The sequence below is a fragment of the Phaenicophaeus curvirostris genome, chromosome 12 (genome assembly GCF_032191515.1).
Source record: "Phaenicophaeus curvirostris isolate KB17595 chromosome 12, BPBGC_Pcur_1.0, whole genome shotgun sequence".
In the NCBI taxonomy this organism is placed as follows: domain Eukaryota; kingdom Metazoa; phylum Chordata; class Aves; order Cuculiformes; family Cuculidae; genus Phaenicophaeus; species Phaenicophaeus curvirostris.
The window spans coordinates 17049500-17077054 of NC_091403.1; the positions used below are offsets into that span (position 1 = coordinate 17049500).

Sequence of the window (27555 nt, forward strand, 5' to 3'; positions counted from 1 at the left end):
GGCTTTTTGCCTTCACTGTTATACATAATATCAAGGATTTTTTTTGCAAGTCATCCAGTGAGGGTATATTGTTAAGTATATTTGACTCTCAAGCTTTTCATCTTTAAAGTACCTGAAACAAGCATTTTATTTTTTAAGTAGGCAAGATTTCTGCCAATTCTTGAACACTTCAAGTAAAAGCTGAATTCGTTTCCTCATATACTATTTCTCTAGAAGAGGAGAAAAAAATACTGTGTTCTAAAACAGTATTCCATTTCAATCTTTGGATTTTCTCCACCCTCGGCATGGCAGAAGCACTTGAATATCAGTAGGTGTGTGACACCTGAGAGCTCATTGATGAGGAGCCCACCCAGCCATCTTGGTCTCCTCCCAGAAGCAAGCATACAAAACACTGCTATCTTTAGAAAGCTCAGCAACATCTGTCCACCCTCAAAAACATTTGAGAGATCATGTTTGCTAAACATCAATCCCTTCATCAAGGCAAATTATAAAATCCCTGCCCAAAGCCTCAAAAGGAATAAGAGCACAACTTTGGTGTTTCCCTGACCTTCACCCAATATTATAGCCAGATCACATCAACAAGTGAGAGAGAACACAGGGGAAGGAATGTTCCTGAAGACAGGTGGTGAGAGAAAACAGGAGAAGTAATATCATTTATTAGATCAATTAGATCGGGAAAAAAAGAGGTGGGCTGGAAAGAAGAGGATAGAAGTTTTGGCAAGCATCAGAATTCAGCTGAGGTGGGTGTTTCAGCAGAAATGTTTAGAGACCAAACACCAACAGAATGAAATGTAAAACATACAAACTAACTACTATGTTTCAGGTCAATTGTGAAAGCCAGGTGAGAATCTTTGCCTAGGCAAGTAGAGAAAAAATGTAGCCGTGGGATTAATGAAAGTGCCTAAATTGTTGAAAACCTAAGGAAGCTTGGGAAAGCTCCTATCATAACTGAAGTCTTCCAGTGTTTATGTTGCAATAGAAATCACCAAAAAAAAGCAACACAAGCCCAGAGATCACATTTGTGCTATCTCAACTACGCAGAAAGCTTTGTCTAGACTGAAAGTTTCAGTCTTCAGAGTTTATCAGCACAGCAGTATAAATTCAGGCCCATGTTCACAGGAAACTCTTTTTAAACCTGTGTCTAGAATTAATCTACGACTACACTAATTCTATAGTGCTGAATACTACTTCATACCTAAAGAATAAAACAACTTTCAGACTGTTAATTCCATAGGAGGTTTTTGGCAGTTAGGTATTTTTTTTGATCAGAAAAGACAAAAACATAAAATAACTTCTGAACTAGCAGAGAACCATTCCTTACGTACACCTGCCTTTTTTGCCTTTTTAGTACTTGGAAGAACTACCTCTATTAGTCATAATCATATCTGATCAGTAACCTTGAGAAACTCTAGAAAATAGAACCTGTTAGGAATAATGGAATCAACTGAGGCTGCTGCACCCAGAGCAAAGACAAGTGAGGAAAGCAACTGTATTTTGGATATGGTAGCTGTGCAGCAGAAGGGAACGCACTTTTAATCACAACATGTATCTCCTAAATACTGGGATACGCTTTCTAACTGACTGTGTACAAGAACTAGCATGGACTGCCTGAGGCTTTAAGTACAAGTCAAACAAACTTAAGTCCAGGATGGTTTGTGTATATATATCCTGCCTTGGTTTAAGAGAATGGGCTAAATGACCCTGTAAGTCTCTTAGCCCTATTTACTGCGAGCTGACAAGTAGTATGAGTATTACTACAGAATATTTTTCTGAAGAGAATCAAGTATCTGGGGACTTTTTTAAAGGAACTTAAAATGTCCAAGTATCTGCACAAAAAGAACACACAAACTCAGAATATTTATTTTTAAAATGTCAGAACTACGTACTATTAAGATGCAAGCATGCCTATACAAATGTATAGTATAGTTTAATGGAAGTACAATGAAACTTTGTTAGCCTGAGTTGTGTTCTAGTTTCCCCAAAATTTTAAGTGAACCATTCTGCCCATTATATTACCTGTACTACACAATGCTATATGTATTACATGCTTTTGAAGTCAACCTCTCTAGCTCTTAGTAATTAAAGAAAAACACATGCTGCTCTTAGATGAAGTTCCAAACAAAACAAAGCTGTGTACACAGGCCATCTGCTACAACTAGGCACACAGACAACTTTGCATATGTGGCCTACAGCAGGACCCAGGTTAATTTTGATTCATCTGAACTGCAGCAGCTGGTTTTCAAACAGTTTGTTTTCAAGAACAAAAATACATTCTTTCTGCTACCTGCAGAAGACACGAATACCAGCTGCAGGTGTCCTTCAAAATGCTCACCAGGTGCTACAGTTTACACTAAAGCTCCTATTACCAGAAGTAATTTTTAACCATTGTAGTTAAAACCAGAAAAATAAAATTTCCCTGCACTTTTCAAGATTCCTTGGTGAATTTGACATCAGTCTCTGAAAAGGTTTTCTCTCTTGTGGGTCTGTTACACAAGAATTTCATTTCAAAATGCAGAAATACACGATTGTAAAGCAGAAGAGAAGCAGTCAGCAAAATCTATTATTAGTTCCTTTTAAAAAGTGATTAGACCATTTAAAAATACTATTTCTAAACCTGTTATCAGATATTAAAATACTAATGGGATCACTGGACATGAACCTATCAGACTAGGGCACAGAGGGTAATTTGATGTGGTTGTTTTCCCTTTTGCAAGATAAACGAGAAGAGTATCTGCAATACCTTTTGTAGTGCAATGACTTCTTGTTGTAAACCTTCGCTTTTTTTGTTTGCTTCTTGTAACAACATCTTGTACTTTTCAGTCTGAGAACGTTGTGTACCAATTGTTCGTTGAAGGCTGGTGTTTTCTTCTTTGGTACCTTTAAGCTGAGATTTTAAATTCTGATTTTCATCAGCCTGTGTGAGAGTAATTAGAAAAAAACCAACCAAATTATTGCAAGGAAGCAGCGGGATAACACAACAGTAATGTTTTGTAAATAAAGGGCAGTAAAAATGTATATAGTAGGTCCCGTGACAATGATTTTTAAAAATGATGTTATTTTAAAATGTTTAGATCCCTTCCTGATGGATTTCACAACAATTTCAACAAAGGAAACAACTAATGCTAAGAGAGCAAAACACCAATTTACCAGGACAATCCTTCAAAAAACAGTAACATTTTTCTCATTTAATTTTCTGCAGTCTTTTACTTGAAATTGTCTTGTAACAGTGTGTAAAACATTTAATTTGCCGTAGTTCAAAGGTTTTGAGACCTAACTATCAAAATGTATATATAGATTAATGTGAACAGTGGCACATAGATATTTCCTGACATTTTTGTGAGAGCAGCCAAACGCACACATTAGGGAAAATTTGGGGAAAAAGAAGAGAATATAATTACTGATAAATTAATCCATTATGTTTTAGGAGATTATCTGGTTTTGACTTAAAAGCAGGCTAATGACCCAGGATACATCAAGTATTCAAATTCAATATTCTCTCGAATTCAAGTGAATCCTGTATTAGATACATGACCTACTGGCAATTCGATCCCACATTAAGCATTATCATTTCAAGGCGTTTTTCTTTTATAACCTTTTAAACATTATAAGAGAATACTAATGTAGGTTATTTCAGAAATACATTACGCTCTTTATTTCTTTAAGAGAAGTATACCAAGGCACACACAGAAATGGAGTTTCTATGAAAACAAGCCTTTCTCTCCTGTGCACTCAGCCCCTAGGAATACATTCTTCTCACCTGGGAAATTTACGTGCTTTACCCTAAGTTTCGTGTGACTGCATGCACCTCAGAAACTCCCACTTCTTTACATTTAAAACAGATTTACTGCTTCCTTATAATAATTGGACTGTGAATTGAAACAAACCCCAGAATCTATCTCAAGCCTTGCTAATATGAACGTAATGAAGTGATTTTCACACCAGAGAAACTAATACCCCAAATGATATCACAGAATCACTAGGCTGGAAAAGACCCACAGGACCATTGAGACCAACATTATATATATTTATATACAGACTGTTATGGGCACATGACTTGACTTCTGTCATCTGCTACACTAACTGGATGCTGTAGTATTTTTGGCATGGAATGATGAAGTTCAATAGGCACTGGCAAAATTATATTTTATTTGAATATAAAAATATCTTTAAAATCTAATGTAACAAAGTACTTCTGATCACAGCAGAAAAGTATTGAAATACCTACATTGATAAAAATGAAATAAAATACAGGTAAAATATCAAAATCTAATTCCTTCTAAAGATTTTCTCCAGGTACCTATCTCAAAAAACTGGTTTAATGTCATCCTGTCCTTGATTCTAAATGAAAAGCTTGTGAGAAAATACATAGGTGGTTTGCCAAATATTGTGAATATCACCATCATACTCGGGCCTGGGGAACAGGTCAAAAAAAAGCATTCTGCGGTTATGAGACCACAATTAATAATAATCGGATTATGCAAAACAGAAAGTTAGTTCAAAAACCTTGCTTGCTTACAAACACATGAAAAAGAGGTGATCCCTCTAGCAGATAGACAAAAACTGTTTAAGATTTTGTAGTTCGAGAGATGTTTAAGCATCACCTGGAAATATATTAACAGACACCACAGATCATAAAACTCACTTGTAGTACAGTCTAACTAAAATATTGGTGTAGCTTCACACTGCCTTCACTTCCTTCCGCACAAATATCCATTTCCAAATACACCCCTCTGCACGAAGTGTAATCCTGAGAACAGAGAAAGCCTAATTTCTGTGCGATTACAATATTCCACTTAGAGTGGATCACAGATCAGCTTCTTCCAATAGAACCTTAGCTCTTAATTCTTGAAAGGGAAAGGATGAGGGAGTTGATGTGATTATTTGTTAAATGGGAGCCTACTCCATTTCTACTAATAAGAAAATTCAGCTCTTACCTTTTTCCTGCATTCACACATTACACTATCCAGCTCTTCCTGCATAACACGTAACTTTGCCTTAAGAAATCTGATTTGAGCTTCTGTCAACATAAAAAGTTACATTTAATATCCACAAGTACTCTTCATTGAATGAAGAAGCACATACTGATTCAAGAACTCACTTTAATCTTTTTTTTTTAAGCACACAACATTGCTAATAATGATTAAACAGGTAAATAAAAACTCAGATTTCTAAATAAATTAAAGTTTCTCATTCTTAGACAAAACTTTGTACTGATTTTTCCTTTTAATGACTGCACTCAACATCTTTAGAATCTAAAAGACTTGTAATTCTTAAAACTGAAACTTACTGGAAACTTTCATCATACTGTGCTATACAATACAGCATTCCTTGAGACTGAAGTCAAGAAAACTATATTGTTGGGTATGTCCGTGTCTACATTGCCATCTGTAGCTGCAGTTTGTGCAGTTACACCCGAAGTAGTTTTAAACAGCCTAAAAGGAATTAAATGTAGACCACCATGGCTTCCTAATCAGTAACCAACCCTCCCACACAGCGGTCTATGCTTTTTTTTAAAGTACACTGCTACCATTATTCAATTAATAGTTTAAAAATAAATCAATTTAATTAGGTTTTTTCCAAATGAAAAAACTTTCTTGGACAGCTAAGAAATGTACTACTGTCATGACAAAGCAAGCTGTATGTGAACAGTATATTCTTTTACTCCCTATTCCCCAGATCACTCACCAGGCACACCCCCTCAACTTCCAACAGGTAAAAAGCACAGCAACAACACGAGGGGCAAGCTGAGCAATGTAGGAATAACTGTTATTCACAGTAGGTACAAGGGGAAAGGAATAAAGTGGAGGATGAGTATCTGGAGCTGAATGTGCAGGGATGGAAGGATACACGTGTTCATTTGCTATAACAGGAATACTTTTGTTTTCAGTCACCTTTCCTTTAAATTGCTGGCTGTAGCATAGGTTGTAACGCTGCAGAGGCCAATAATAAGTAGGGTTTAGGAAAACTTCATGAAAAGTAAGACACAGACTGACTTTTTTTCTCCTCCTGTTACATCCTTGTGACCTCCTGCTAACTAGTGGCCACCCTGAGATGGAGACCATATTGAAGCCATCAAGTTTAATACTCTTCCATGTACTTCTATACCATTAAGTTGTTTGATATTCTTCATAAAATATATTGTAGTTTGGCATTCACAATATCCTGTGGTGATGAGTTGCCTAATTTAATTATGTGAAAGAAAACCCCTTTGTATAGATTGCTTTAAATCCCATTTAATGCAGTATTTACTAGTGTCTGCATTACAGAAAGTCAGCTTCCCATTTACCATTGCCACTTTCATTACAGAATCTTTCATATTGTTCTCAATTGTTTTGTTTTTAAATTGAAGATTCAAATTCAAGTTGTCCCACACTTCTAATTGCTGCTATATGCCTTTGCTGTATCTTTCCTATTTCTACATCCAAGTTTTGAGATGCCATGTACACAACTGTGTCTCATACTCAAGATGCATCAGTTACCTAACAGCATAACAACAGCAGTACAATAGTTTGTTTTCTGTTACCTTCTGACACATTACTAACAAGCAATCTGCATTTTCCACTGCGAACAAGCTGTAAGTTTATGCTTTTGGAGATGTCTTAGTAACAACAAAACAAAGTCCAACTCAGAAGCAAGTGTAACTGGCTTTGTTCTTTCTATGATCAGTACTTTGCACTCTAATGCTGAATACGAACATCCATTCCATCACTGTACTCAGTACAATGAAATTCTTCTACAATGCTTCAATGTCAGTGTTAGCTATCCTAAAGTCTTTGTTTCATATACAAATTTCTTTACTGGCTATAGTTCCTTTTTTCCAGATTATTTTGCTGTATATTGAACAATGTTAGCTCCATGACAGATCACTCCACACTATACCACTACCTACAAAACTGGCTTGTTTCTTTTTAACATATTTTTTTCTCTTTTACTCAGTCATTAGTCCACAGACAACTCCTCTTCTGTCTTAGAGAGCTCTGTGTTGTTAAGCACTTACTAGTAAACCTTGTTGAAAATCCAAACGCACAGCTAGAACCAGATCACCCTCAGGAGAGAGCTATAATACAAAATTAGTTTGAATTCTCACAAGAGGTAAAGGTAATTAAACTTTAGCTTCCAAATGGGTCAATTATAATCATTTGATAAGGCTGATAAGAGGGAGGAGTATCACTTAACAGGATAGTCAGAATCATAGAATCATTGAATCATAGAATAACCAGGTTGGAAGAGACCCACTGGATCATCAAGTCCAACCATTCCTATCAAACACTAAACCATGCCCCTTAGCACCTCGTCCACCCGTGCCTTAAACCCCTCCAGGGAAGGTGACTCAACCACCTCCCCGGGTAGCCTGTTCCAGTGCCCAGTGACCCTTTCCATGAAAAATTTTTTCCTAATGTCCAGCCTAAATCTCCCCTGGCAGAGCTTGAAGCCATTTCCTCTTGTCCTGTCCCCTGTTACTTGGGAGAAGAGGCCAGCACCCTCCTCTCCACAACCTCCTTTCAGGTAGTTGTAGAGAGCAATGAGGTCTCCCCTCAGCCTCCTCTTCTCCAGGCTAAACACCCCCAGCTCTCTCAGCCATTCCTCATAAGGCCTGTTCTCCAGCCCCCTCACCAGCTTTGTTGCTCTTCTCTGGACTCACTCCAGAGCCTCAACATCCTTCTTGTGGTGAGGGGCCCAGAACTGAACACAGGATTCGAGGAGCGGTCTCACCAGTGCTGAGTACAGAGGGAGAATAACCTCCCTGGACCTGCTAGTCATGCTGTTTCTGATACAAGCCAAGATGCCATTGGCCTTCTTGGCCACCTGGGCCACTGCTGACTCATGTTCAGTTGGCTGTCAACCAACACCCCCAGGTCCCTCTCCTCCAGACAGCTTTCTAGACAGACTTCTAGTCTGTAGCACTGCATAGGGTTGTTGTGCCCCAAGTGCAGGACCCGGCATTTGGCCTTGTTAAGCCTCATGCCATTGGTCTCAGCCCAGCGGTCCAGCCTGTTCAGATCCCTTTGCAGAGCCTCCCTACCCTCCAGCAGATCGACACTTCCACCCAGCTTAGTGTCGCCCCCAAACTTGCTAAGGGTGCCCTCAATGCCTTCATCCAGGTCATTGATAAAGACATTGAACAGGGCTGGACCCAGCACCGAGCCCTGGGGAACCCCACTTGTAACTGGCCTCCACTGGATCAGGTTGCGAAACAAGAAAAGAATATCTGAGAGATCCTGATACTGTATGGGAAAGAACACGTACCCTGAACACCTAAGCTAATATCAAGATTAACATGAAGCAAGGCAACGCATTTATTCTATGATTTAGTTATTTTGTTCATATGTTGGGGGCAGTATAGTATAACAGATGAAAACAGAACTTCACCTTTATCCTTCTACGTGTCTGTGTGCTTCCATCATTGCTTGTTACTGCTGAATTGAGTTATAACCCACAAAGGTGGCTCTTGATAAAGATAATGTGTAAGCTACTGTGTTGGCATAAAAATCGTTGCACTGTCATAACCTGTGACCATGAGATAAAGATATGGAACCGGAGTCTATGAAAGGCACTGCAAGAAGCTCAGGGAAAGGATCACGCTATGGCACCTCATCAACACAGTGGCCAAAATGTCCATCACAGGCACATTAGCCTAAGGAATCGCTTACTAGGGGATTCCTACTAAGGGATCAGCCCACTCTGTAACAGGGCCTGTTTAATACCTACATCTACTTCTTTTTTAAAACTGTAAGCCTTCTGTGAGTCTGATGCTGCTAGCATGCTCTGCAGGAACGTATTTAGCAACATAAGGAGGATATGAAGGATATGGCATGTAGTGATAGGACATGGAGGAATGGCTATGAACTGGAGGAGGGAAAATTTAGACTAGACATTAGGAAGAAATTCTTCATGATGAGGTTGATGAGATACTGGCCTGGGTTTCCCAGGAAAGTTGTAGTTATCCCCTCTTTGGAAGTGTTCAAGGCCAGGCTGGATGGGGCTTTGATTGGCATGATCTGATGGGAGGTGTCCCTGCCCATGGAAGTGGGGTTGGAACTGGATGATCTTTAAGGTCCCTTCCAACCCAAACCATTCTATGAAACTATATTTAGACGGCACTCAGTGTTCAAAATAGTCAATATCAAATTTAAGAAGCAAAAATCAATCCAGAGTATTTTCATTTCACCATTAAAGCTACAGAACTCAAATACATGCCCTTGGTCTACAAGGCCCGATTACTAGACACCAGTAATAACTCTTCTTGAGTTACCTTGAATTTATTTGGTGTAAGCTTTCAATGTAATCCAAAGCAATTTCTTTTTAGTTCAGGAACAAGAAGATAAAAAAGATACCTAATGATCTCTTTTGGGACACTTACTTACATAAGACTTGCACTGAATTACATGAGGTTAGAAATAGAGCTATTTATGCATCGGCATGCAGCAAGTTGTTAAGATTAAAATAAGAGGGTTTGGGCATTTTGTACTATAGCTGTGAATCTGCGACTTTATGCTTGCTTTAGCTCTGTAAGAAACTACATAAACCCTCATTATCACACCAGAGCCAAGACAGATGTGCATCATGTCTTTAGCTTCACTGGCAAATGCTGCAATTCCCTTTCCTACTGCATTTCTAGGACAAACATAAACACACCATTTAGAGTGGGAAAGTACCTGGAGGATTCTCATTCAGGCACCATAGAAGAAACATAACTCCATTTAAGCCACTTGCTAAGATCCACAGCATTGATGTGAGGAAACACTTTTTCCACTAAAGGCAGAATCTGTGCAAAGAACTGAAGCTCATCTTTTCGTATATGCGTGCATAGCAGAATGTATTTGTTTCCTCAGTGAAACAGATCAAATGTTATGCACATATTCAACAAACGTAACCACCCAAATGTCTCCCTACAAAAGTGGAAATCAAGATAAAAATTCACTTTTTCCTATGATTATTCATGTGTGACCTGATCTTCCTCTAGGATTACATAAAGAAGGAAAACCTTGTTTTCCTTTAACTTAAGGGCTTTACAGCTTTCCTTGTAACTTCCATAGAAACTCTCCCTTTTATTTTTTTGCCCAGGAGAACCCATTTCTAACAGAAAGGAAGCAAGATTAAAAGTACTTAACCATGGGAGGAAACCTACCTGCTCCAATTTCATGTCCAACGCTTGGAATGTCGTCATCTAGACAATCTGGTAAGCCTCCTCTCCCTAGTTTTTCTTCCATTTTGCTCCTTGTTTTTGCTAAAGAAAAATCTATGCAATCCTTCAGTACTGCAACATCATCAGCACTTCGTACTTCCTGGTTTCTTACTTCTGAACTAAAAAAAAGCAAACCCTACATTTTAAATATATAATTAAAAAACCAAAGAAATACAGTGCTGTGGCTCTTTTTAAGAGTGTATTTACCTAATGCAACTTCTCTGCTTGCATTTGTATGGAAGATGCATTGATGGCAATTTCTGATGTAAGATGCCTTGACTGTATCCACATCAACAATTACAGGATTTTGGCATATTATAATGTAGGAGGCAGAGAAGCAATACTATTCTCTACTAAGATTATTTTGGCATGGTCTTCTGATTCAACAACTTCTTAACTGAATTGAAGTAAAAGAAAAGAAGAGAGGAGTGTTCCCTTGGCTTCAGCTACTATTGTCTGCTGTAAATTCTGCTATTTTTCCCTGCTGCTTGTCTACTTCTGGAATTATGTCCTCTCTAGCTGTACTCCTATCTTACTACTGCAGTTTGTGTATTGTTATGCTTGGCCTTGGAAACTTCACTGATCCCAGAATCTGCACACCAAAGCTGTCGGCCTTGGAAACTTCACTGATCTCAGAATCTGCACACCAAAGCTATCATAAAACCAGAACATGAGGTATGTGACCATCTGCTACACAGGCTACCTCCTCAGCTTTCTTTTATAAAAAGATGACATAAGTTCCCACAGGATCTGAATCTCCTTCATTTTTAAGCCAATGTATCCCCATCCCAATGCAGCCTCCAAACTCCTTCTAGCTGCCAACTCCCCCCGACAAGTTCAGGTTCACCTTGCAGGTCCTGCGTATGCACAATCCCACTTCTAAATCTCGTGATATGGTGCCAGTGTGACAGCCTCCCCCGCACTGCCCAAGGGAGTATAAAAGGGTCTACAAGTGACTCCCAAGTCCTGAAAAACAACCTCAGCCTCTGTCAATTCCATGTTCTAACACATTGCAGACAATCTTCATCCTATTTTGGTATTAGTTCATATCCTGTGGCAGTTTTAATTTGTTCCCAGGATTTTATGCATTTGTCTACTCATTTCTTTTGTCCAGATCTCCAGCTCTTCCTTTTATGACCTAGGTTTTGCTGTCTACAGAGCTGAAGCTTTTCACTTTTAAATTCCTGAAAGCTGTGGCACTATTACTGACTCACTGTCATCCTGTGAGACCAAAACACAACAAAATGGGGGAGACCCCTGAAGGCCTCATGCTTCCCATGACAATTCTGATCACAAGTCAGTCTGCACCACCTCAGTGTGCTCTCATGTTGCCTCAGATGATGTATTTACCATACGCTCATTAGGCTTAATGACAACTGAAGGAGTTGACGGAGTGTAACTGTCAGCTTTAAGAAGTGCTTGAGCAGAAAGAAATAGTTTTCTTGTTGTAATATTAATGGCATGTTTCCACTAATGTTCTTTGGTGTTCTACGCAAGTAAACAGAGGTAGCTACATGTGGCTGTCTAAGAAGGACTACAAGTTCAATACATTTATTATTACAAATATATATTAAAAATATAGAAGCATACGTGAATAAAAATAACCTGACGGGCAACTAAAATATTTGATTACAAAAGAAGAGATCTGTATAACGTACCTTGAAGCTGTTCTTTTTCCCTTGCTTCCAGAGCACAGTCTGTTCTGAGCCATGGGCATGGAAGCACATTTCTTTTTGTTTCCCAGCTACAAATTTTTTTTCCAGAAATTAGTGATTTTTTGGTTTTAATTACTTAGGTATTACTTTTTTTCTAGTGTTTGTTGTTTGGTTTTGTTTTTTCATATATTCAGACTCAGGCATACTTTTCAAAGTATGCTTTTCAAACTTCCAAAAGGACAGTTTTCCAGTTTTATTTGCACTCATCTTCATTTTGCAAGTTTAATGCCTGTATGCCTAAAGTATAATACATCTGTTAGCCACTTCCTCGGGGGTGTTTTTGCACACACATTCGTAATAAATTTGTGCATAAGCAAGACTATCAGCTTTTATCAAGATATTAACTATTGGACTGTCAGCTGAGTGCATGTCTTTGAAAAATCTTATTGTACCTTCAAAACTGTGCTATTTTTACACATTATTTTAATCCTTGAAATTCCCTGTAGAAGGGAGATCCAGCAATATTTTTGTTACTTTCACTCAAATATTCTTCAAAAATGAGGCTTTTTTCCTATTGTATTCTGATAAATAAGGGAAGACAGTATTTTGCCTTTAGCTCACCTCCTAAAAGAGTCAATGTAATTGTAATAGAGACTACTGAGTTTGTTCCTAATCTTTCTCCACTATGTTTCCCTTCCTGTATTTGGTTATTTTGACTACTTGTTTATTACTATATCCAGAAGACAACAGTACTGCCCCTGGTGGGGGAGACAAGGGAGTAAAGGAAGAAACTGTGTTCTTGTATTGCGTGCTTGGAATTCTTAATTTGATGTCCAAAACAGAGTTCTTCTGTCAGTGCTTTACAGACAAGGAAACTTGCATCACATTTAGTATTTGTGTTCTAACTCCATGTAACCAGCAGTGGCCCTGAGAAACCCTGGTAACACTGTTCCTGTGCCATGGCTTTGAACATAATTTCCTTTTGGCTTTCCACCCATGTAACTTCCCAGTGCAGCACAACCTCAAAACCAGAAGTAACGTGTGGAAATCGCACAAGAAGAAAAATTAACCAGGATAGTTTTGACTCTGATACCTTGGCTTGTGAGTCTGTAAGGGATGAAACTTCACAACAGAGCAGGCCTCTACAAAAAAACACAAAAAAAATCCCCAAATAAACCCTCAACATGTATAACAAAATAAACATTTTACAATAAAAATCCAGCCCCTCCCCAGTCAAAATCAGGAGAAGAACATTTTCTATGTCTAGAAAAAACAATATAGCTAAGGTAGGAACACAGATACTAAGTTCAAACATAAGTTCAGTCTTATTTTCTGTCTTTCGATTCTACCTAATTTGCCAACTGAATCACCTGGTGAGTCCAGGCCATCCAATACAATAGTTTATATATGCACAGGAATCTGAATCTCATTTCTTGCAGTCTAGGTGACTGCTGTAGCTACTGGCTGATAGGATCAACGATTCCCCTGCACTAGGGAGTGCTTAGCCAGTATGAAGTGCTATCAGCTTCAACGAGAGACACTGGCAGTCCTTTACCAAAGGTCACCAGTAGCTCAGTGGTTAATAGGCCCAACTGACATACAGATCCCTGAATTAATATGAAGAAAATGAAGATAACAAATGGTGTCCTCCACATCCTAAGAGAGAGTGTGATCATATGCTCAAATTGGCTGTTGCCAAGTCAGTTGGCAGGCACTATCAAGGAAAGAGGTTGGAACAGTTTATAAATTAAGCCTCACAGAATTTTTTCTGAAATCCATATTACAAATATTATATCCATTTTACAGATAAAAACCCCAGGAATTAAAAAAAATACAGAAAAAGAAAAAGCAGCTTTCTTATCTTCTTATTCGGCTGAAACCCATGCTGCTTAGTAACAGGACTACAGGTTAAACGATTATTTTTAAAATCTGCTGGAAATGGGGAGAAAGTTTTATCATGCTGTGTATTATTCAGGTCAAGCTTTTTGTAATAGACACAACTTTTTTTTTGTTTCAGCATGAGTTATGTGAATGTGTGTTACTATACGAAAAGGCTACTTTTTTACTACCCTTTATAATTTTTTACTTCAATTATTAAAATGGTGGCTTATAAGAGTTTTGGAATAAAATTTAAATTTCAGACGCATCAAGTCACATTAATTTTTTCTGCTCAGCATATCTGAGCAAATGTTTAGATCTTGCCTTTAAAAATTTCAGACATCCATTCATCAAAAAGAATTATCTGCACAAAGCTCCAGATTTTATTAATCCAAAAAAAACCTGGAGAAATCGTCTGTGTGTGGTTGGCAACAGACTTCAAGAATAGGATGATTAGTTTTTGTCTATTTACCCTATTTTCCTCATGCTTCCTTCCTATTGGCTGGCTTTAGTAACACGCAGAGGGTGAGGATTTGCTGCCACGGAAATAGCAGTTATAGGTTATTCTGAAAAATACGAAAATGCAACCCTCTATACTAAAGATGACAATAATGTTCTTTCCATCAGTAGACTAATTTGTTCCTACTGTATCTGTTGTCTTAGGGCCTTCTTTCTAAAAATCAAACAAAGCAAAACAAAACCAAATCCCTTGCTGTTCACTGAATTCACCAAACTGGTTTAACCTTAATGGTTTCCTTTCTCTTCCCTATACTTGACAACCCATTTTTAAAACCTCATAATACAGTTCTATAGTAGTTTGGTAAATGAAATTAATGTGTAAATCATGAAAAATTATATAAATAAGAAGCTAGAGGATTTTGGGCAACACCAAAACAGAAGCTAATGTTTAAGAATTCCATCTCTGCATGTAAACACGAGATGCATGTGCCTGAACAAACCCTTTGTGTTTGCTAATCCTATTCAAAGCCTATAGCACTCTTGCCCATGCGCGTACAGTTCCCACTGCCATGAGCTGGGCAATGCTCCCAAGAGTGGAAGTGTAAACAAAAGCTGAATTCAATGCAGTGTCACTGGAGCTGCTTTGTCTCTATGTAATTCAAACTTCTCTGCAAAAATTATGCTACAAAAACTCCAGAACAACCTTTTTAAAATTATACACTGACTTGGAAAGTGACTTAAATGTTTGTTGCCCCCACCCCTTTTTTTTTAACTTAACCTTTTTGTTTTCCTTCTGATACTGCCTCTTTCTTTGCTTCTATTTCTCCCCTTCTTTCAGATTGCTTTAGTGTTAATTCTCCTTAAAGGAATAAATGGAAACTTCAAGTGGATATTTAAAACAATCTCAAGTGCTTCCTTTAGATTTATGGCCTCTCTGCTTGCACAATTTTGCAAGGAAAAAAATTTAATTAAATATTAAATACTTGGAACTAATCTAATTGAATGGCCTCGATGTTCACTCAGTGTGCCTAATTCCTAGCACACGTTTCTCATTTTTTTTGCACGACAGCATGGGCTTTCAATTTTTCTCTTGCATAAATGTTCACTAGAACACAGACAGTGGTTGTTATAAGGTATTTTAATTTATGCAGGCAATTGGTAGATCAGCTTCTACTCTGACATGCTAATTGCCAATATTTTTTTTAATTATTCCAGCACTCCCATGTATTTCAAATGTGTACCAGCATAGCTGTTAACTTTTTTTTGTGGAGCTGGATCCTCTGATCATATTACTTCATAAAACAGCTCTGTAACTCAACTAAAGCTTGAAGTTCTTAAAAATCTTCTGTTTACTGTTCAAAATTTTTTGAACAGTACATAAAACTGAAGCAAGATCCCAAATTTGTTTCCAAAGCATAATTATACTGAGAACACATGGATTTTCTTTTTCTTACCCTCTACAACTGTCAGGTTATGGCTTTAAAATAGCTGAGGAATAATTTTAACTACAGTAGTAAACTTCTGTTGCTATAGCCAGGCTTCTCTCACAGACTTGCCATCACACCTTTTTGTTTACTGAACAATCCTTTCACATTCATAAAAAACTCTCACTTCTTGTTTTCGCTTTTACTCTGCGCAAAAGTAACTATCTGATCATTTCTAGCAGTCTTTCATATTTCAAAACCTTTTCCCAACTGCAGCTTAACATTTGCAGCACCTTGCACTCTGGCCCTGTATCTTTGGTATCCACATTAGTGGCATCATAAATTTAGGAACTTACCTGATCAGATCTTCGATAAACAGTCTATCTTAAATTCACTCACTTCCTGTACTACCAACATAGGAACCCTTGAACAACTAAGTAAATAATAATGAACCTGAACAATTAAGTAAACAGAGCTACGTTTCCACTCTAGGGCAAACGGGTTTGGACATAGAGACCAAAACCTGCAGTTGTACGCATGTTCATACAGGCTGAATGTATATGGGCCTCGGAAGTGTAATGATATCCAAGGTCCAGAGGGTGGCAGCTGAATGTTTGTCTGTCTTAGGGTTTTCTGCTTGTGTTTTTTTTCATCAAGCACTTCCCGTCCCAGGAACATTTAGGCCAAATTAAATGTGAACTAGGATCTACTTCTTTGCTTTGTCAGCTGAACTGGTTAAAATCAATCTACTGCTTAGTGTCTACTCTTTTTCAGTGCAAAGAAACCTCTTGTCTTACCTTGCTTTTTCTACAGATGTCAGCACTACTTAGCATCCTAGAGAGAACATTTCAGCAGAACAGAGACTTCCTTTAAATAACAAGGAACAATAAGTACTTAGTATCAAATATTTTAAATAACAGGAAAAAAATAGACTCCACCAATCCAGTATTCTGCAATGACAGATAAAACAGGAGCCCGAGGAGGGTGCAAGTCAGGGTGGTGTAATCAGTGAAGATTCTCCACAAATTGTATGTAGCAGTTGTAAAGCATGTACCTCTGTCTGTTGTCTTCACGTGACTTGGTCTGTATTGCAACTGGTCTAGGTAGTATCTCCTGTTGGCCTTTCTTCAAAAAAAAAAAAATTTTGAGGAAATATAATGCATGAAGATGAATTACGTATTCATAAATCACAGATTGCAACACCTATAGTCTACTATGCAAAAGAATGGAAATGGTAGTTGACTGTGGAAAAGAACTTCTCAAACACAGGAAAGGACGGCTAAAAATCAAAATACCATTGCTATCCCCCAACATTTACTTCTGCTTACCAATATATAATTGTCTTTTGCCTGTAAAACTTTTGCCTACTTTAAAATGATCCAAGCTGCTGTTAGTCTCCCTCCTTTGCCTCTAAAATACAGGAGCAGCAAATGCAGAGCAGGTGGAACAAATTTTCCTTTTCCCATTTCTTGCACAATAACCCTTAAAACCAAATCCTTTATTCATGCAATACAACCATAGTTGGACACTATGCAGTCTGGAGTTGTATGTAGTCTGGAGAAGAATTCAGTCTGAACGTTCAGATAGTTTCTGTGTTGCTAAATTACAGTTAGAAACCATAATCCAGAACAAAACGCAGTTGTCCTGTTTGCTGTTACGTTTTTTGTGGGGTTTTTTGTAAACTTACAATGTTTTTCATTTGTTGGTAAATGTATATCTGTGCACTCTGGCAGTGCTGTGTGGTATATTAAGTGTCCTAAGAATATTTGATCTTCTGCTGTGTTTAGAGAAGGGGAAAAAAAAGTGTGTTTGTTGTTGCTGTTTTTTAAAAGAAAGACACTAGAGACTATTTTGGATGCTTTGACTGCTTCTGTTCAAATACCAAGCACTTAGCCTCAGCTTATCACAGCTCAAGAGAATGGATTCTTAGAGAATATAAAAGTGAAGTTTGAACACTGGGAAAAGCTCATACCGGTATTGCCTTACAGAGGACTTAATAATTTGCTTTTTATGTTTCATTTATGTGAGTTAGTAGACTTGTAATGAACATAAGAGAGGGAATGGCCTCAAGCTCTGCCAGGGGAGGTTTAGGCTGGACATTAGGAAAAAATTTTTCACAGAAAGGGTCACTGGGCACTGGAACAGGCTGCCCAGGGAGGGGGTTGAGTCACCTTCCCTGGAGGTGTTTAAGGCGCGGGTGGACGAGGTGCTGAGGGGCATGGTTTAGTGTTTGATAGGAATGGTTGGACTCGATGATCCAGTGGGTCTCTTCCAACCTGGTTGTTCTATGATTCTATGATTCTATATCTAATACACAGAACACCTTTGCTGAACTGTTTATGCTATAAACTGTACTTTTCCCACTCCCTTTTACCATAAAAACTTGACTGTATCTAGTACACAGCTACAACAATGTTAAAAGATAATACCAGCAACAAACAGCAAATTTTTCTCTTTTAAGGAAGCTTCCTTCTTACCAACGACACATCTTCTATTTATGTTGCTTATTCTCTGTATTTCTTGCAGCTTGGACAGTATATAACCTGTTTAATGAGGATGTTATTGCAACAGTAGCTGTTTTTTAAATAGTAATTTTTTTAGTATTCAAGACATAAAACTACCTACAGATACTTTTCTTGAACATGATAAACATTTATGCAGTTTTAAGTATACATCTGCACAAATGCTCTACACATCTATACAAACATCTACCGACCTGATGAAATTATATGAAAACTATTTTCAGATGTGTTTTTAGTAGAAGTTCACAATTCTGAAGAAAAATAAAATAAAAGCTTAGATTATGTTTAAAATCAAAATACTTTCAGTTGTCAGGATCTAAGCAATTTCTTTTGAAACTCAACCCTGTGTACGTGTGGATCAAGGTTAAATTAGGTCTGCATAACCTACTCACCATTAATTCTTCAGCCTGACGCACAAGTTCTTCTGTTTTTGTGTCTAATTCTGCATTCAGTCGCCTGAAAGAGCAAAAGCGCTCATCAGTGAGTTTTTGCAAGATTTAGAAGAAATAGATGTTAAGCATGACAGTATCTCTGCTTGAACTAAGTGGAAGTATAATAACTCCTACAAAGGAGCATTAAAATACACTTTGGGGTATTAACAAAGTTACATTTCAACGATGTCCTGAGTTTGTGTGAAATCATAAGTCATAAATACCCATACCCTGTGAGAGGTAGTGGGTGTCCTGTTGTGATGGTGGCCGTGTCGTTACTTCTATGCATTTTGTCTTTGATCACCTCAGCGCTTTCTGGTTTTAACATGGTCCTGACTTCACGCGCTGGGGAAGGAAGTCCTATATGATTGTAGTACCTGATTCCATAACTAAAGCGTGTTCAGGGGAGCTGATGTCCTCATCCACACAGGTGCTGCCGCTGTCCCTGGCATGCTCACCCTCGCAGGCTGGGAGCCAGCAGGGAATGCAGCCGGTGCTTTCCCATCCACTTTCACCACGTTTGGCAACAGCTTTAGGGCTTTTAAACTTTGTTTGGTGGACTTGAAACCATAGAATTGCTTGGTTGGAAAAGACATTTGAGATCACCTGGAGCACCTCTGCTGCGAGGACAGGCTGGGAGAGCTGGGATTGTTCAGCCTGGAGAAAAGAAGGCTCTGAGACCTTATTAGCGACCTTCCAGTACCTGAAGGGGCTACAGAAAAGCTGGGGAAGGACATTTTATAAAGGCATGGAGTGATAGGACAAGGGGCAATGGCTATAAACTGGAGAGGGGCAGATTTAGACTAGACATAAGGAAGAAAATCTTCACAATGAGGGTGGTGAGGCACTGGCCCAGGCTGCCCAGGGAAGCTGTGGCTGCCCCATCCCTGGAGGTGTTCAAGGCCAGGTAGGATGGGGCTTGGAGCCCCTGATCCAGTGGGACATGTCCCTGACCACAGCAGAGGGGATGGAACTAGATGGTGGTGCTGTGATAAGCCAAACTCAGTAATTAATGGCGGTTTGATTATTAAGCAGGTATTCCTTTAACAAACACGTGGGGTAACTCACCTAGTGTGTCCAACTATTGAGACTGGTTACATGACTTTTAGACTGGTTAAACACACATATTCATACAGATTCCAGGAATTACTGGTGAAACATACATTTCTGTTTAGACTCCTGGAAAGACGTTACAGGTCCATCGTTTTTCCGGGAACTTATTTAATTTATCACCCACTCTTGTATGCACATAACAGTTTGTTTGTGTCTTCAGAAGACTCTGACGGTCTTTTGTATCTGCTTCCTTGTTGTGTCCTGTTCGTGAGCTCCAGTCTGGTAGAGAGGAGGGAGCTGGGCTAAGACAAGGGGCAACAGCCTCAAGCTGCACCAGGGGAGATTCAGACTGGAGATCAGAAAGAAATTTTTCACAGAAAGGGTCATTGTGCACGGGAACAGCTACTCAGGGAGGTGGTGGAGTCACCTTCCCTGGAGGTGTTTTAAAGACGAGGTGCTGAGGGCCAAGGTTTAGTGACTGACAGGAATGGTGGGACTCATGACCTTTTCCAACCTGGTGATTCTGCGCTTCCCGCTGCGGGGCTGTCCTTTCAACATTTGATTTGTTCCTCGTTTCACGCAGCTAAACTCCTGTTGCCATCACATTATAGCCGCAAGCCGGCCAAGGTTTCATTCTCATTACTCTTATTATCGCTTGAGCTCATTCATTCTCGTCAGACGACGATTTCTTCCTCCCAGCCCGCTCTGCGATCGCCGCCGGCGCCGGGGACCCCCCAGAGCCCCTTCGGTGAAGAAGCGCCACCCCGAGCCCCTGTTCCCCCCCGGTTCCCCCCCCTTACTTGCGCTGCTCCTCCGCCGCCATTTTGACCGCGCGGCGTCGCCTTCGCCGCGGACACGGGCGGGGCTCGGCCCCCCGCACCACGTGACCCGCGGGGCCGCGCGCCTCCGGGTGGACCGGGCGGGTAATGATGGTGGGTTATGGGAGGGGAGGCATGGATGCGCTGTGGGTATAAATAGGGATTTAGGATATGTAAAAGGACATAATCTATAATATAGTGTAGGTACTGTGTATAATAGAGTATGTATTTTTATTAAAATGGACATAGGATACGTGTTTATCTAATGTACAGTATGTAATACGCATAAATCATAGAATCACCAGGTTGGAAGAGACCCACCAGATCATCAAGTCCAACCATTCCTATCAAACACTAAACCATGCCCCTCAGCGCCTCGTCCACCCATCCCTTAAACACCTCCAGGGAAGGTGAATCAACCCCCTCCCTGGGCAGCCTGTTCCAGTGCCCAATGACCCTTTCTGTGAAAAATTTTTTCCTAATGTCCAGCCTGAACCTCCCCTGGTGGAGCTTGAGGCCATTCCCTCTCATCCTGTCCCCTGTCACTTGGGAGAAGAGGCCAGCTCCCTCTTCTCCCCAACCTCCTTTCAGGTAGTTGTAGAGAGCAATGAGGTCTCCCCTCTGCCTCCTCTTCTCCAGGCTAAACACCCCCAGCTCTCTCAGCCGTTCCTCATAAGGCCTGTTCTCCAGCCCCTTCACCAGCTTTGTTGCTCTTCTCTGGACTCACTCCAGAGCCTCAACATCCTTCTTGTGGTGAGGGGCCCAGAACTGAACACAGGATTCGAGGAGCGGTCTCACCAGTGCCGAGTACAGAGGGAGAATAACCTCCCTGGACCTGCTGGTCACGCCATTTCTGATCCAAGCCAAGATGCCATTGGCCTTCTTGGCCACCTGGGCCACTGCTGGATCATGTCCAGTCGGCTGTACAAATTTATTCTATACTATCTTATATAAAAATATATACTAGATATCATATATGTAGTGTATGTATAGTATGTAATATATGTACTATATAGTTATATATAATGGATTGTATGAGATTATATGATGTATATAGTACATTATATAATATGTAGACTATAGGCTCTTTAATATAGACTAGGATCTAAAATATATATTATATAGACTATATATTATATGGTGTATGACATACATCATATAATATATGATTATAATATATGATTATAATGTGTAATTATATGTCATATGCTATACGTTATATAATATATAGACTGTGAGATCTATAATATAACATAGGCTATATAATCTATCATCTCTATAAAATATATAATATTCAATAGATTATACGCTAATGTACAATCAATATGCATAGATTGTATAATGTGAAATATGTTGTATTGACTATATATATTATATACAATATGTAATGCATAATACATGTATTTATATTATATAAATGTATTCTATATAATCTTAAATACAGACCTACAATAAATAGTATACATTTTATGTAGATATTTACATAGGAGATATACTATAATTATTATACATTATATAATAATCTGTATAATATATACTATATGGGTTGTATTTTACATTATGTAATCCATATAATATATAGGTATATATCATATGCATATAATGTATATAATTATAGTGCATAACATTTATTATGTAATAATATGTAAGGTATTAACATGATAATATATAATATATATTATATAGAATGTATAATACAATCCATAAAATATATTTTTTACTTATTGTAATGCTTTTACTATAATCCATAATATAATATTTATATAAATATCAGACATTATATAAACTGTATAGTATTATATGTATTGTATTATAAGTGTTATACATTATATAAACTATATGATATGTATCATAGGGTTTATATTAATAATATACATTATGTAACCTATGTGGTATGTATCATAGGGTTTATATTTTAAGTATTATACATTATATAATTTATATAATATGTGTCATATGGTTTATAATATTATACATCATGTAATCTATTTGATATATATCATAGGGTTTATATTATAAATATTAAACATTATATAATCTATATTATATGTATAATAGGGTTTATATTATAAATATTATACATTATGTAATCTATATGATATATCTGGGTTATATAGTATGCATTATATGATCCATATAATCTCTACATGTATTATATATTATACATCTTAAAAATAACCTAAGATAGCGAAATCTCTAGCTCTCCCAATGGTATATGTGTGCGGCTGCCCTGTTCCTGGTTTTCCCTCGCTGTCTGATTTCTGCACCCAGTTAGGTGGCTGGATATCTGTGTAGCAGGAATATTATTGTTCTGCACCCTGAGTTACGTGGACTAGATGTGATTTTAATGAAGACGTTTGTGCAAGGGAAATCGGATGAGCCTGGCTGACTTCAAGTAGAAGGTCTATACTTAGCTGAAGGATTTCTGCAGAAGTATTAGTTGCAAAACAGACGAAGTGCTTGGAGGAGAATAACTTTGAGCACTGACACGTCTGGTGTAATGAAATAAACGGAGGTGAAGTGAAAGATGGGAAAATGTGATTAGTGGAAGGCAAAAAATAGAAACATCAGTGTAGCAAATAAAAGTGCCTGACAGTGAGATTGATACGAAGGTATTGATGCAAAGGGGAGAAGGAGCAAGCTTACGGAAAAAGTTATGGAGCTTTTGAAACGTTGTCAGCCAAGAAGTCAGTCCATTACAATAACTCTTTAATTTCTTTTTTAACTAATAAGAATAGCAAGAGGTTAATGGTGGCCTTTCAAAAAAGAAAAGGTACGCGGAGTGTAACTCCGTGAGTTGCACTTCTGATTTGGAGAAACAAGAAAGGACGAGGTCAGTAGTAGAAACCAAACCTCCACAGAGGGAAAGGCACGTTTTGTTAAGAAATAAGGGGTAGATTCCATGAGAGATTAAAGCATTGTAACCAAGCATGGTTTTGGAAACATTTCTGATGAGATTTACTGAGATTGTGGAGGATTCTAAGAGTAGTGTTTATACTTGGAGAACTAAAATATCATCTCGGTAATAATAGTCTTACTTTTTTTTACTTCTTAGTAATGTTCTTACTGTTTTTAAAATTCTCACCCAATATAGCTGTAAGATCTTAACACCTTAAAAATGCCGAAAGTATTAGCTAGAGTATCTCTGCTAGTTAGATACTGAAGCAACAAAATCACTGGTTGAGATTAGAGAGATTAGAGTCACTGGTTTTCTAGTCAGCTTTTAGCTGAGCCTTAATAAACAAAAGAGGGGTAATTTATTATATCATAGATTATTAAATATGTTAACAAACACAGTAACACAAGGCTCTTTTTGTTTAGAGCCTTCTGGGAATAACGTACATACACATTAGGATTCCCTATTTGCACAATTTTTCTACTATCTGCAACGTGATTTATTTAATATGATTTATCTGATTGAAATATTGTATCAACAGGATTTAGAATTCAACTACCTGTATTTGAAATAATATTAAGAGAATAGTATGTTTACGTATTTCTTAGTGAACACTGAAATATTTCTCCAGAGACATAGAAATAAGAGGCTTTGTTATATTCTTGATCCTTTACTCCATTAAGGTTTTATCACTTTGAAGTTGACCTGATGTGACCTTAACTGTTGTGTTTAATTCTGTAATATGTAGTTGGTAACTGGGAGAGAACAGGCTTACATTAGAGATGACAATCAATAGCGAGATACCTACGGAGCTAGGAAAATTTATCTGGAAAAAAAAGCATTTGAAAGCATAGTGCTAGTACAGTATAAGATTTAGTCAACATTATTTGTTAGCAGATTCCCATTTTCCATGAAATTGTTTCTTATAAGTTGACTCAAACATCACGACTGTAAAATCAGAATGGTTTTGTCATTTTGAAACAAAGCACGCATCGGATTAGACGCAGATTTCAAACAGATCAGTGTTTGTGATCATAATGAGCTGTATGATCTATGCTTGTGACCTATTGCTTGGGACCCTCATGAGAAGAAAAGGCTGCGAGGAGACCTTAGAGTGACCTTCCAGTGCCTGAAGGGGCTACAAGAAAGCTGAGGAGGGACTGTTTACAAAGGCTTAGAGGGACAGAACAAGGGGCAGATTTAGAGTAGACATAGGGAGGAATTTCTTAGCTGTGAGAGTGATGAGGCCCTGGCCCAGGTTATCCAGAGAAGCTGTGGCTGCCCCATCCCTGGAGGTGTTCAAGGCCAGGTTGGATGGGGCTTGGAGCCCCTGATCCAGTGGGAGGTGTCCCTGCCCGTGGCAGGGGAGTTAGAAGTGTATGATCTTTGAGGTCCCTTCCAATCCAAACTATTCTGTGATTCTATGATTAGGGTAATGTGTCATCAATCGGTAGTTCCCAAGTGTTTCAAATTTTCATGATGTTTTTTGAGGACTATGAGATCCCAGAACTAAATGGCTCTAACAGAAATGTATGGGTTGCAAATGAAGTGCTTCACCACTGACATTGCTGGTGTTGCTGTTTGGGCAAGGGAGGGGGTAATCGCAGAAAAAAAAAAGAGCTCAATCAATACAGCTGGTAGGAGTGGCTCGGGACAGAAGGTGTGCGTAGCTGGTATGATGTTAGAGTAGTTTATTGCCAAAGACTGCTCAGAGCCGATATGCAGTGTTTACCTTTGATCAGACCAAAGAACGTGTTGTTTAATTGTTACCTGTGGCCCTTTTCCTTCTGCAGGCACAAATTTTGTGATCTCCCAACAAAAATGCAAAAGTATGGGATTTGTATGTTAAGCTATTATCTTTAGACTTTTAGACACATTTTTTTTTTCTTCCAAGTATCTTCTTATTGACTTATTATATGGAATTTTCCTTGCTTCTCATAAAAGTTGTGGTGTTCGGTAGAGACCGGGAATACTGTCAACAGCTGATGTTGTAGCAGGCCAGTTGCAGGACATTTTCAGTGCCTATCGCATTACTTGGCAGAAACAGAGGACTAATAGGGGTTTGGGACACTTTCTTTTGTAAAAAACATTGCAAATGTATGAGGCCTAAGAGACAACAGCTGATATCCTTGTTCAAGTTTTGGTTCTTTTTCCTTTAATGAGGCCCATGGTAAACAACACCAAGTATATGCAAAAATGCTTACTGTTTTTAGACCAAGAATCATGTTAAGAGTTATATATTGTCTTTGGTGTGTCATAGGGATAAATTTGATTAAAATTATATATTTGAGAGAGGGATGTAGTAAAATATTACCTCTGTTGTCTTTTGCAGCACTTGCTGCTGCTGCTGTATCCTCTGTCCTAGGAGAGAGGGATGCTTTGCTGTGGTGGTGTGACATAAGGTGTGTCACTCTTGCTTCTGTGCTAATTTATTTGGCCAGGACAATCTGTCCTGCTTAGATTACTGTGCTCTGGGTTAAGCAATTGTGGAGAGGCTATTTACCATACCACATTTACACACTCAAGTCTGAACACCGGTACTTTCTCAGTCAACACACGTGTTTTTAGGCACGAGACTCCAAAGCGATCCAAACCCCACTGGAAGGGGATGCGTGTTGCCACTTGGGCTGCCTCCGTGGTCGCAGTGAACCACAGCACTGTTGGATCTCTCCTTCCATGTGACACGAGCTGCCATGCACACCGTGCCTCTTATCTGCGTGCTTCACAAGCAAGGCGTGCACTGGGAGCCTCACACAGAACAAAAACCACAGCCTGTATGGGCTAAGCCCAGTCATAGGGAAGGAAACCAGAGACAGGCTGACTGCAGCACTCATGGACAGAGGCAAAGAATTCAAAGCTAGCTGGCAGTTGCTCGTTTGTTTACTTATTAATTCTAAATGTACCAGAGAGGATGTCAAACTTCTATCCAAAGCGTATCACCGTAACCTAAGCAACTGTTACAATTACAGCCTCTCCACACTTCAGTAGTTTCCCTACCTTAAATTTCTGCTTTGTTTTTCTAGGTCCAGTTTCCTGGAGGGGAGAGAGGGAAGTGCAGAGTTTTGGAATGAATTGTAGATAAAATTTAATACTTAGTAGCTTTCCAAAAACTTGGATTTTTTCCTTTTAGCTCTAAATACTCATCTTAGTTTTTCTTAAAAAGATACAATTTGTATTTCATAGTCCTGTTGTGTGGAGTGCAAGTAACAGCTAATCTTAAATTCACCTAAAAATCACACTAAAATGCATAAGTTTTGTGCAATAATAGGAAAAATAATAATGTAAACTCATGTGCAGTATTTTCAAACATTAGTGGAGTGGTAGGATCTAGACAATGTGTGGCTATTAAATCAATAATCCAAACATCAAGGGAATTCCCCAGACAGCTGTTGGATTTTTGCCCCTAATCAGTCATAATAATCCAGTGGTGTTTGAAATGGCACGATTGTATATCAGAATATATTTTTGTGCTGATATTTTCTCATGTGTTTACTGGGTCCCAGAAATAAAGTACCAAGTGTTATCAGTAGTCACGTATTTCTTATGAAAAAGCTATTTGGATAATGAAGTTTGCAAAAAAATCCTAACCTTTAGACCTCAGTGACAAGTATCCTTAGTGGGTTTACCATTAGTATAGCCAGATACCTTTTGTTTTCTAGCAGAATGACCCTGATGGATGTTAGTTGCTTGTGCCAAGTTCCGTGTGGCAGAAGCCAGGGAGGTGTGTGGGAACCAAGCATGAGGATTTGGAGGGACGACAGGGCTGGGGGCTGGGCAAGCAAACCTAGTAAGTCTCTTCCATCTCCAGTGTCTCCAGTTTTGATTTCAGTGCAATGGAAATGTCTATTTTCTCTCCAGTAGCTGTGTAGAAATATACAATACTTTCTAGGCTAGTTTGAGTTATTTTTGTGTACAGCTATAACCAGCATACTTTGGGTATCCAGATTGCTATTTAAAAGAAAAACATTTTTCTTTGTACTTCTCTGCTTTGCTGCACTATTGGGGCTTACTTATTTCAGTGTCATCCTTCCTAACCTAATCCAAACAATAGCCTTGGCTCAACAATTTAAACATATTGAATCCCCAACCAGAGTAGTTTTCCCTAGTAATACTCTGATTACAGCAGCTTTTATGTCTGAACAGGAAAGGACCTTAAACACTAAATCTCATCAGCGCTGTAAAAAATAAGTGGTGAGCATCAGTCACATTTTCTTGAAATACCACAAGTCTTTC

At 38.5% G+C, this 27555-nt stretch overlaps 1 protein-coding gene across 4 annotated transcripts in view; it reads right to left on the reverse strand.

Annotated features, from left to right (window-relative positions):
- Positions 1–27555, reverse strand: part of TEX9 (testis expressed 9) — a 125123-nt gene that overhangs the window by 9315 nt on the left and 88253 nt on the right. For 2 of the 4 annotated variants that reach the window (XM_069866922.1, XM_069866921.1), the window contains exons 1-8: positions 20409–20478; positions 18517–18580; positions 16657–16727; positions 12935–12983; positions 11845–11930; positions 10130–10305; positions 4935–5017; positions 2741–2914 (exon numbers count right to left, since the gene is read on the reverse strand). In XM_069866922.1, coding sequence (XP_069723023.1) covers positions 2741–2914; positions 4935–5017; positions 10130–10305; positions 11845–11930; positions 12935–12983; positions 16657–16727; positions 18517–18580; positions 20409–20431 — 726 coding nt within the window. In that variant the 5' untranslated portion in view covers positions 20432–20478. Of the gene's footprint in view, positions 1–2740; positions 2915–4934; positions 5018–10129; positions 10306–11844; positions 11931–12934; positions 12984–16656; positions 16728–18516; positions 18581–20408; positions 20479–27555 lie in introns of those variants that run through there. The other 2 variants (XM_069866923.1, XM_069866924.1) reach the window with 2 other exon arrangements.